The 12,026-nt window shown below is 40.7% G+C and overlaps 1 protein-coding gene across 5 annotated transcripts in view; it reads right to left on the minus strand.

Moving 5' to 3' along the window:
- The window catches only part of RANBP17 (RAN binding protein 17), a 284,952-nt gene that overhangs the window by 63,137 nt on the left and 209,789 nt on the right, over nt 1-12,026 (minus strand). For 4 of the 5 annotated variants that reach the window (XM_079145395.1, XM_079145396.1, XM_079145394.1 and 1 more), the window contains 2 exons: nt 11,921-12,024; nt 6,133-6,221 (listed from right to left, as the gene is read on the minus strand). In XM_079145395.1, the coding sequence (XP_079001521.1) occupies nt 6,133-6,221; nt 11,921-12,024 (193 nt within the window). The remainder of the gene's footprint in view (nt 1-6,132; nt 6,222-11,920; nt 12,025-12,026) is intronic. The other variant, XM_079145397.1, reaches the window with a different exon arrangement.

The following is a 12,026-nucleotide window of genomic DNA, read 5'->3' on the forward strand; positions in this document are numbered from 1 at the left end:
ACATAATGGGGGGTGGGAGGGGGGCAAGAATGGAGGAAGGAGGGACTGTATAGTGAGAAAAGAGGGGTGGGAGGGGTGGGGGGGAAGGAAAAAATAACAGAATGAATCAAACCTCATTACCGTATGTGAATGTATGATTATGCAAATGGTATGCTGTTACTCCATGTACAAACAGAAACAACATGTATCCCATTTGTTTACACTAAAAAAAATAAATAAAAAATAGATAAGCTTTTTCACATATCTAATTTGAGACTAAATGGGAAATAATGGGTTCAATGAAAGTACATTATTTATTAAATTATCTAACTGGTTTTAATATTTGGACAGGTTAAACCTTTTATTTCCCTGTTTGGGCAACTGTTGCTCAAGAAAACTGTAAAAAAAAAAAAAATAAATAAAATAAAAAAATTAAAAAAAATTAAAAAAAGTACTATGTGGAACACAGATAACAGTGTGTGTGTGCACGGGCAGGAGGGTGATACAAATATACTGAAAGAGCTGGGCCATGAACTTATTTAGGCTCTAGTCGAATACCTTACTTCTCTATGAACTGAGAGCTGATTCTTGATAGATGATACGCTATGTGCTGTGTACTGTGCTGGGGGCCCGGGACCTGGAATTAAGGAAGACGCAGTGTCCACTCACTGGCAGCTCATGCTTTATCAGGTGGCACAGGCGTAAGGAACACAGAGAGTACGCGAATTCTGAGGCAGAGCCGAGGAGCACAGGTGAGAAAGTATTCCATCAAAAGCTCATCTGCGGGAGCATTAGTGGGAAAACATCCAGAGGCCCACCAGGAAACCGCAGAGATCCAAATATCAGAACCACGCACAGCAGAGGCACACATGTCCCGTGCCAAGCACGCTAACGCCATTAGGACCATGGTCGTGTTCAGAGCATACTGCGTTCACAATGGACAAAGCCAGGGGACACGAGGGGATGCTCTTCTTTTCTGTGTGGAATGAGAGTGGTGACAATTCTAATATGCTTCTGACAGGGGTGACTGCCACAGAGAGAATGAGTGATTACTGGAAAGCAGAGCAGAGGTCTACCAAGCAGAGAGGTGAAAGGGCTTCAGAGCGAGAGCAGCAGGTTCAGACTACAGGTGAGCCTGGGAACCCACCCCAGGAGTTTAATTTTCCAGTGGCTTGTGAGACTGCACATATAGGACAGGAGGAGGAGGGCGAGCCCTCAGGTAGATGAGGCACAGACCTGATTTCCCCTAGATCTTCTCAATGAATTCTGAAGGTCCTCACCAAATAAGTGAAAAACAATGGCATACAGTAACGCCTGACTGTACACCAAGTCTAAAAATGTGAAAAGTATCAGATTTTCCTCTACAGTATCCACCCATCCATGCATGCAGTAGCCAGCAGAGAAAGCACCAGAATGCACCAGAAGGCAACACCAGAGTCCTCGCTAAAACCACCAGGAGATAAGAATTTGAGGATGTGATTCCTCAACAGAAACAGCCTGCCAGCTCGGTTCATTTAAAGGTTCTCCAGGAAGATGCAAACACCTGGACCTTTGTTCACGAAGGCAACTGTGCTCCTGGAACCCCCCCCCCCCCCCCCCCCCCCCCCGTTGGGAAAATGCCTGTCCACTCTCTGAAGCTCAGCACAACCGCTACTCTCCCGGGAAGCCTCCCCATTTGGCCAAAACCAATAACCTCTTCCTCAACTGTGTTCACCTAGCCTGTTGCAGGTGTCTTTGTGTGTGTGTGTGGGGGGGGGTGGGGGGGGAGGGTATTGGGGATTGAACCCAGAAGCACTTTACCACGGACAACATCCCCAGTTCTTATTTTTTTATTTTAAGACAGGGTTTCACTAAGGTGCTCAGGGACTTGCTAAATTGCCTGAGGATGGCCTCAAATTTATAATACTCCTGCCTCAGTCTCCAGAGCTGAGGGGATTACAGGTGAGCATCACCATGCCTGGCTTGTGGCATGCATCTTTATCTTAACCTATCGATGTCTATTGTTCATTTGGTTTTGTGTCTACTAGACTGTGAGTTTCTGAAGAGCATCATTCACCCTTGTGTCTGGCACAAAACACACTCAAAACATTCCTGATCCACAGTGAATTTTCAGGCTTACTTTCTTCCCTTGTTTCTATCTGTCCAACATGACATTGCCAATTACTTTCTTCCTGACTCATCCTTCTGCTGGGTGTAGTCCCAGCTACTTGGGGAGGCTAAGGCAGGAGGATCACTTAAGACCAGCACGGGCAACAATATAAAAAACAAAAGAAATACATTTCTGATTTTTATTTTTTAGGTACCAGGGATTGAACCTAAGGACATTTAACCACTGAGTCACATTGTTTTTTGTTTTTTATTTGGAGATAGGTTCACACCAAGTTGCTTAGAGCCTCACTAAGTTGCAGAGGCTGGTTTTGAACTTGCACTGCTCCTGCCTCAGTCTCCCAAGCTGCTGGGGTTACAGGTGTGTGCCACCACACCTGGCAATAGCTCTGATTGTTGGTCAATCAAAACTTATTCCTATAGAATGAGGATCTACATTTCTGTAGTTTGGTATTCAAGGGTCCCAGACAATCTATGTTTCCAAGCATTAAGTGAGTATTATCTACAATAAACACCTTCTCTACTGTTTCCTTTCTAAGTCTGGGATTAGGTTAACTGAAAATCAGCCTTTTCCCATTTCCCTGTGGGCCAGCCCTACTTATTTGGTAAGATTCAGGGCCAAGTCTTCATGTTTACAAAGGCATTCCTGACTCCCAGCTAAACACCATCAACTTCCTACTAGTACTTTGTTACATCATTTACCACTTTCTATGTTACTACAAGTCATTTATGTAGATGGCTGAGTCTGCTGAACTAAAGCTCATTTGGGGGTAGCCTTTGGGTCTAAATAATCTATACCCCTCAAGAGGCCTAGGACACTGGACTAAGAAAGCCCAATTTGTTAAGTGAACCAAGGGGATTCGCTCGTCTCATTCTGTTATTAGGAAAGGAAGTAAGGACAGCGGTGGAGTACGTACTTTGTGACAGACACTGTACCAGGACCTTTATATGATCACAACATTTCTCCCAATAGAACTACCCGACAGCTACTACCAGCCCTGTTCTCTGGAGGTGAAAACTGATACAGAGACATGAGGTAATTCGCCCACGACCCACAGGCTCTCAGGAGGTGAAACCAGGCCTGGGATCTAAGACTGTCTACCCTAAGGTCTGTGCTCTTCTGCACATTACCTCTCCTGCTGTCTTTGCATGATGTTCTTATGCACATTAGTAAACAGCAACGATGGCCTGATCAGGAATCAGCGAGCTCAAAGAGCATGACAATTAAGACGGGGTCAGGAAATAACATCAATATGCATTCCCTTCCCACCCCCCCATTTTCCTTCTGGATTTTTGATACTTCAGTCTAAAGACAGTCTGGGAGAAATTTAAACAAGGTGATTAAATGCACTGCAAGAGAAGGAGTTTCCTCATTGTTGCACTCACTATGAGGCAAAGAAGATACCAACGATTCTCTTCGATTCTCTATTGTGGAAACGATTTATCAAGATGGTTGCTGCGTACTTTGAGGCAATTTAGTTTTGGAAGGACAGAGTGATAAGCAATGTAGTTTGTGTAGCAGTTAATGCAGTCAGTGTTTGTAGAAATGTTTTTGAATTAAATAGCTAACCACTAAAATAGCTTTTTATCAAATAATTGTCATAAATAAAATGCATTTTGACTTTAAGATGACATGTACTCTTATAGGAATGTTTCTTCTGCATGCTAAGGATTGTATAACAAATTAAAGAACACACGTTTATGCGGATAAAAGGCAAATAAACTTTCCCCAGCAGTAATGTGGGAATCATCACTGACGGTTTGACATATCAATATTTCAGGAAGAATAAATGACTTTCATATCCATGGTTTTTTTTTTATCATACACTTATTCATTTTTGCATTACTGAATACTTTGGAAAGAATCTGTACTTTATCACCTGAAACTGCTTAAAGTATTTCGAAATATTTTAATAAAGCTTTTTGAATTATCAAATAATGTAACTTTTAAACAAATTTTACTATTATTATAAATATTTGCTCTTCATCCCTTGCCCAAAGGAAAACTATAAATCTTGTCTCAACTGAATGAACACCATTTATCATATTCATTTCGTTGTCAATACAATTATGAAAAGCCTTTGGCCTTTTCCCAAGGAAGCTGATTTGCTACAGAAACTCAATTATTATAAGCAAGGCCAGCACCAAACCACTGCATTTGGCAATCTAACACAGCTTCCCGCATGATTGACACTTCGCCCTCCGCCCCTGACCCTCATAACTCCAACACCCATGGTCAAATGGAGGAGACAATGATTTCTGGCGCAAAATGAAACAGTAAGTCCCAAGATTTTCCATTTGCTATTTTCTGCCATCTGCTGGACAAAAGTCTCATTTCACAGAGGTGCCAGAAAGAAGGAGCAAAGCTAAGAAACGGAAAACAGGCTTTATCCTTTGGTGCTCCGAGGGGAAGTTCTTGACCTTGGTTGTTAGTTAAAACTGCTGAAGACAAGATGTACAGCGCTAATCGTGGGAGGGGCTGGGCTGTGGCTGAGTTTCAAGAGTGCTACCAATTCTAGAGCGCCCAGACTGGACTTTTGTAATTTTCCAAATAAAAGAAAAGTTTTGACCTTGGTAGCTGCCATTTCTGTCTAGAGGAACGGAAGGGGCATAGGTTACTGTAGTTTGCCCTTTAAAGTTAGAAGAATTATGCCTTTCCATGTTAAAATCTACAATCTCTGGGGCTGGAGTAGTGGCTCAGTGGTAGAGCACTGGCCTGGCACATGTGAGGCCCTGGGTTCGATCCTCAGCACGATGTATAAATAAATAAATTAAATAAATGTAAAAAATTAAAAAAATAATTGACAATCCCCATACATGTACAGTATATGCTTATGTAAACAACACATTTGATTCTCCAGAGACATGGAAAAATCTTACCTCTAAACCTTCCCTGGGCACATAAATCTGAGTAGGTGTTAATTAACTAAAAAAACAAGGCTGCACTAAAATTAATGTTTAAAATATTTGATAATGTACAGAGTTCTATGAACATGCCCATCTCCCCTGCTAGTTATGCCTCTGGCCTTAACCGTGACACGGCAGTTGAAGAGTGCTTTTGAGAAGTTTCGTTTGCAATTTATGAAGAAAGGGTAAGAAAGGTCTGACTAAAAGCAAGTCGAAGTGTGACTTAAAAAGCAGGTTAGCTTTAAACTAGAATTTTTTCTCACGTGTTCTGAAGATGGCACGTATAAAAGGAAGGAAGCCATCATTAATACTTACGTGACTTGTGTAAGTTGTCACTTCTCCTAGCATCAAAGATGATTCACACACCACTATTAAAATGTTGGTAACTACTGATGACTAGTGAATATGTGCCAGACATTATAGAAAAGGCATCATACAGTTCAACGGGCATAATGAGCCATGGCACTGGATAGCCTCCTTTTTCAGATGATGAAACCAGGTCTCAGAGAGAGAAACGACTTGGCCAGGTTCACACAGTCAAGGAGGGGCTGGATCTCCAGCCTCATCCATCTGGCACCAAAGCCTGTGCTCTGCTCTCTTGCACATGATGGGCATTTTTGTGGGAGATTTCTTCCTTGTGTGCTGAATCTTGGCCATGGCAAATTTAAATTTTAACCCAAATGACAAATTCTGTCCACTGACTACCCACTTCACGTCCATAATATTTTCATGGGAAGAAATGTAGCGTGATGTTAAGCCCTCTCAGCTCTGCTCCTTGAGATGGAGTAGCCAGAGATTCAAATCCCTCAAAAGTGACAAACGGCAGGACCCACCGATATCAAGTAAAGATGCCAGTAGGAGCTTCCCTGCACCCCCAACATAAACAATCATTTTGGGGAAGCAATTTTTAAGTTGTTGATATTTAATGGCACCAAAAAATTGACCTCTCTGAGCTGGGTCTCTGAACGCTGTGCTCAGTTATCTGCACGCTGCCACTGTGCTGTAATTTTTAGCTGATTACACATTAGTTCATTTAGCTTTGTTTCCTCTTCCCTACTGTGCCATACTATTAAACGAAAGCGAGGGGCCTGGCATCCCTCTGTGCACAGAGCTGGTATTGTCACAGTGTAATAAGGATACATCCAGTCAAACAGCATGGTGTAGCTGGTCTTTGTGTTCAGTGCAAAGGCAATCCCTCGAAGATCTCGTGCCAGCCCGATCAACATACGCTGTCAGTGGGAAAGAGACACAGTAATTGATTTTCACGTTAGCGCAGAGCAGATGGAGTAATAATCAGGCAATAATGACCACATATCTGATTTTGATTCATTAGCTAAAATGTCTCGTTCGGATCCCTTTCTAAAGAAAACCATAGACTCTTTAAACAAACAGACCATCAATCTGCTGACCAACTCTGCTTTGCTTCTTATAAATTGAGCTATGTCATAATTCTAGAAGCTTAGGAGCATTTAGATTCTTAACGTATTTTATTTCTGAACATGCCAAGTTGGGGAGGGGGGGGCGGGAACAACCAGGATTGATAATTTCACAAATCAGATATGCACAGGGTCTAGACGTTATTTAACAATAGCAAAACTTAATACCAACTTGCATAAAATCATTCCAACTATACAATTTAGAATCTACCCTGGAAACACACTGATATTTAAAGATTCCTAAGAACTGTCTTTAATAACTTAGGACAAAATAAAACTGGCTAGGTGACCTACTGGTACCATGGCATGCCCAGAATGGCAGTCACAGTACTCAAGTAAGGAAGAGAGCTTTTCAGTCAATGTCATGAGACTTGAATTTGAATTCCAGGTTCACTTAACTCTTAAAGGCAAGTCAATTTATCTGTCTCAGTTTTCTCATCTACAAGAGGGGTGAACAGAGGCACTCTGAGGAATAAACTTGAAAAATGCCTAAGCAAGAGAATGAAACAGTAAATGGCCCTTGGTTTTATAGCGGGAGAAAAAAAAAAGAAAAAAAGTAAAGTGAAAAAGAAGAACAAAAAAAAATCCTTGTCTTGAATAAAAGAGATCTGACTTGTACTCTTAATTAAGCTGTCCTTAGGATGATGCTTGGAAAGAGAAAAAGAAAACCCATGAACAGATGCTAGAATGTCAGAACAAAGAGCACAAATAAACATAATTGCAGAACAAGGGGGCGGGATAATTGAGATATGCAACCGTGACTTCTAAAGATACTGTTTCAGGAAAAAATTGCCAGAAATGGCCTCTGAACGTCTCTTTTTATCAGGTTTCTCTTTCTCCCTCATACCCTGGTGTCAATGAGACCCATCTTCAGGAAGGAGTTTAAATTATCATTAAGGAGGCGGAGGATACTGTCATCTGAACGGCTGAAGCACACTTCAAGGGAGCAAGTGACAGTTGTCACAAGTCTCCCTTCTTTTCCTAACAGCTGACTCAACATACCTGGATGCTGTTCCTAAGAATAAGCACTTACTACTGTCTAACGGTGTATGGGAGGCCGCGTTCTGAGGCTGAACAAACCTGTCTTTAAGGTAATGACAATGACCTGCTGCTTTCCCTTCTCATCTCCCATCCTGCTTTTCTGTAACTGGCTGGCCTCGGGTAGTTGCCACCAACGGCCTGCTGTTGCTTTAAGCACTCTGCCTGGGACACAGCCTTTCTGCACCACCCGAAACTGTTCTGCTCTTCTGTCTGAGCGTTGCACATTTCTGACAGCCTCCAGAACGAATCGTATCTTCTAGGAAAGGCTTCTTGGAACGGTTCTGCTGCGGTTACGGTCTGTGCAGTCCGGGGATTCTCCGTGGGCTTCTGCCACCCATCAAGGTGGCCTTTTTGCTATTTTTACTATGTACACTTACATGTTACAGGCTGTGCCTCAAAATCTTCCGCTTACGTACAAGAGGCCCACCACTCAACTCTAAATGAGTTAGCAAGAACCATGAATCCTGCTTTCTTTATACCTAAAAAGAGCTTTTAATAAAATATTTTCAACTATTATTTTACAAAAGCAGTTAATTTTTATCAGATTTTTCTTTCTTAAAATATACCGAGTTAGCAGAACTCTTCTAATTAACTTAAATCCACATTTTTTTTTTTAATGCACTGGTCATGAAATGCTATCAATGTTTCATTTTATAAAACATTACTACTGAGCAGAGGAAGCATAAAATAACTACATGTAAGTTTTAAATAGATTTAACTGAGCAGGAAAGTACAGTGTTAAAGTGATTAAGAAATAGATTTCTTAAGAGTCAAAGGTATCTTTTACCTCCGAGCAGCACAGAGCGCTGCAAGAGTCCGCATAGCACAGAGTGCTGCAAGAGTCCACACAGCTAGGGTATTTTCTCCCTAGCCAAAACACACCCGGCTCTGGAATGAGACAGGGGGGCCTCAACTAGGAGCTCAACTCCAGGCTACCGAAGGCCTGGAGAGTAAGAGGTGATCTGATTGGAGTCAATCAGAGGAGAGGAGAACCACGATTTACCATCTCATTTAAAACAGGACAAAGAGGTCCATTTTTTAAAAGTTGCCCTTCTCCTGTGGCTGGTCAACACTGATTGATCTGCGATGTGACAGGCTCCTGCATCTGCAGCGAGGCAGTTTGTGGAGCGGGGCAGGCCTGGCGATCTAACCCTGTGGCTTCCCGTTTAGATCGCTCAGGAGAAACTGCTGAGTGCTTCCTTCCATTGCATGGCGAACGGTTGTCTGTGTGCCAAGCGTGAGACGGATGGGCTGGGAAACAGCTGAACTGCGGCTCCTTCCACCCTGACCCCCAAAACAGGGTTTCTAATGGAAAGTCTGACAGACCCTTTACTGTAGTGGCACTACTGGGGGCAGCTATAATATTATCCTCATAATTCTACCATATAATAACAACAAAGAAAAAGGAGGTGAAGGGTCAGTGTGCTTTGTCTTCGGAATTAAGATGGCTGTCTCCATCCTTACAGCACGCTCTTAATTCTGGAGACACATCTTAATAACCTCTAAATAGTTCCAACAAAAGAGCCGTGTCAGAGGAACGAGCAGGCCCCAAGGTGTTTCAACTGGAGTGTTTTCATCTGCCTTTATTGCTCTATCCCTCTCCAGAATTAAGGCAATAACCTGTGATAAATTATTCAGGAACTGCTACAGGGATCAAAGCAAAATCATTCTGTTAAAGTGCTGTTTGCAACATTTGGCACTTAGTGCGAAAACTTTTAATGTGCGCATGCTGAAAATCAAGGATTTTAAATAATTTAACATTGTGGAGTTTTTACGAAGGGACTAAAGATAGTAGGTTCCTATTTAACTGCTCCTCTTCCTCTGAGAAGTTTCCATTCATTTTCCTTAAAACTGATGACGTCACAGCCAAATAAAAAATAATGCATGAATTCAGGAAGTAATGGACTTGACTTTGTTCTACAATGGGGAAAGTTACAGGGGAAAAATGGCATTTTTGGAAATAATACCCCAGGGCCAGGATTTGTTACAGTCTTTCCCCTCTTATCCCCTTTACTGTGGAGAGAAAAAACCAGAGACAAAAATTCAATGTTCTCTTCAATTTTATTAGGACTAAGTAGGAAAACAAAACTATAAATTTAAGAGTTTTGTAGCATTTCCTCTCCTCACAACGATATTTCAATTTGGCAACACTGGTCCTTCATGTTTCAGTTCATCCTGAAATCTGCATTTGCAAAATATCTATAAATAGGGAGTTAGAAAATCCTGGTAAGGATTGCAAATTAAATGAATTTGGCAGTCCTGAGGCATTTTCATAGAGATATTTTAACAGCATCACCTCCTGTGGATTGGAATACTAAATACTTTATTGAAGAACAAAACAGAACTGTTTTTATCTCTAGTACTTGCAAAATGAAGTACCTGAAAGCACTTTTGCATGTATTATTTATTCCTAGTGATAGAAAAATAGCCTTAACCTAATAAATTACATTTAAAAGCATTTAGTGCAAAAGTTTTGTTTATGATAAAGCAACAGATTTAGTTCTTTATTGGTGGCTTAAAGCACCAAGTTTTCTTTATACAAATTAGACAGATGGTGCTTACAGTAGAATTTACTAAAGGTCTGTCACAACAAATGCAGCCAAGCTGCATATTTAATCACTGCAGAATCTTGTCTACCTGCAGCTGCCAACTGCTAATCCAATTTCCCTGATAAATGTGGCAAGAGACACGATCAGCAATAAAGAGCATCTAACTCCATTTTCCTGCAGGGCGTCTTTTGATGAACATTTAGGACGGAAGCACGGAGTGCACTGTGTGGCCTTGGTTCGTGGCAGCTGCATGCATTCTGAGGCACAGTTCTCAGGTTACTCACTTAATTCTGCCACTATCATTACGTTGCTATTGATCTCAGTAGCTGTTGCCTACACAGCATTACTCTAGATGAAGCTGAATCAGGCAGTTATCATGCATCAAACTTGCTCAAAAGCCTGGAGATTTCCCCTTAATTACTTGTGATTTTATTTGCAAATACCGTTAAAGTGTAATCAAGCAGTCACTTTCCAGGGTCGTTAAGAACTTGCTGGTTTAGGGATATATCACTGGAACTCCATTAAAAATGACTCTAGGAAGATGGTTTCTATCAAACTAGATGGGATTACATCAAACCAGGCTTTGAACATAATGAAATCTTCAAATGAGACAAATGTAATTTTTATAAAGATGGTGTTTTTGAACCGCATTGCTTCTTTTTGATAAAGGGCAGCAACAACCATCTTAAAGCAAAAAGACTTATTTGGTCAGTAAAAATATTTGGAAGACATCTAAAACATACAGTTAAATACAGTGGAAACTGACAAATTCGGCAAGACTATAAACAAAGAAAATCTGTAAGATCTTTTTTGGTTCAAAAAAATTTTAAAAAAGCATCCCGATAAGCATTTATTTCAAAAACCCCATTTTAAATTAAAAGGTACAGCATTTGGCTAGTTGCTTTTTGGCAGAATTACACATATAGCATCAAAGGCCATCATTTTTCTATTTGACCTCGGTTAATTTTTTTGTGTGTGCATGTGGAGAGGAGCCATCATGCAAAAGGTGGTAAATATTCCAACATATTTCAAATAATAAAATATGACTCAGCCTCACCAACGAAGGTGCCTATATTCTCCAGAGTGCACTTATTAGTCTTTTAAAAATAATAATCAGTGTCAATCTATTTAATATAGCTCTGCTACATTATAATTTCAGGAGATACTATTGCTATTTACAGAGCTACGCTTCCCATCCCCCATGTAAAATATGGGGCTGTTTTGTCACAAACAGCTTGCTACACTTAAGGATTTTACTAATAAAACATAATGTTGTCTTAGATATTATGACTGTTGCCACAGCTGAACTGACTTGTCAAATCAATCCTAATATGGCTCCCACAGGCACATAAAAACCTTATTTAGCTATCAGTTATCCTAATCACTTTGTTCAGTTTAAGAATGCAATACTTCAAGACCAGCTCCTATTTATACATATATGCCTAGCCATTTAATAAAGTCTTGATTTATATAAATTCTTGTTTAAAAAATATTTAGAGATGAAAGGTTTTAGCATGTGTATATTTGTGCGTTTCTGCATATGGGTAAGTTGAAACATACAATGCAGAGTAGATGAGGGAATCGAGACGTTTAAAGTGGTGTGCCCAGGAGAAATGTCCTATTAAAGAGAGTAACTGCCACAAGAGACAAATCTGTACCATCTAATCCTGAACAGACTGTCTAAAACCATTCACTGACCTCGGAGTCCATTTGTATAAAAAACTAGAAAAGGGCTTATATGACAAGTAAAATGTGAAGACACATGTGTTTGGGAACACTGGCCTATGCATACAGATGCAGGTCTGAGGAGCACAGAGCACACACAGATCCAAATACCTGGATCCGGATATTCTAGAGGGGTCAAAATTGTCTTTCTTCATGCATGTGTGGAAACAAACCCACCTTTACATCTTCTTGCTTAAAGTTGTTGTTGAATATTTGTAATACTGTTTCAAAAGAGACTGTAAGAGGCAGCATGAAATTCTCAAATTCGTCCTCATCTTCGCCT

Source organism: Sciurus vulgaris (assembly GCF_902686455.1).
Source record: "Sciurus vulgaris genome assembly, chromosome: 6".
Classification (NCBI taxonomy): Eukaryota; Metazoa; Chordata; class Mammalia; order Rodentia; family Sciuridae; genus Sciurus; species Sciurus vulgaris.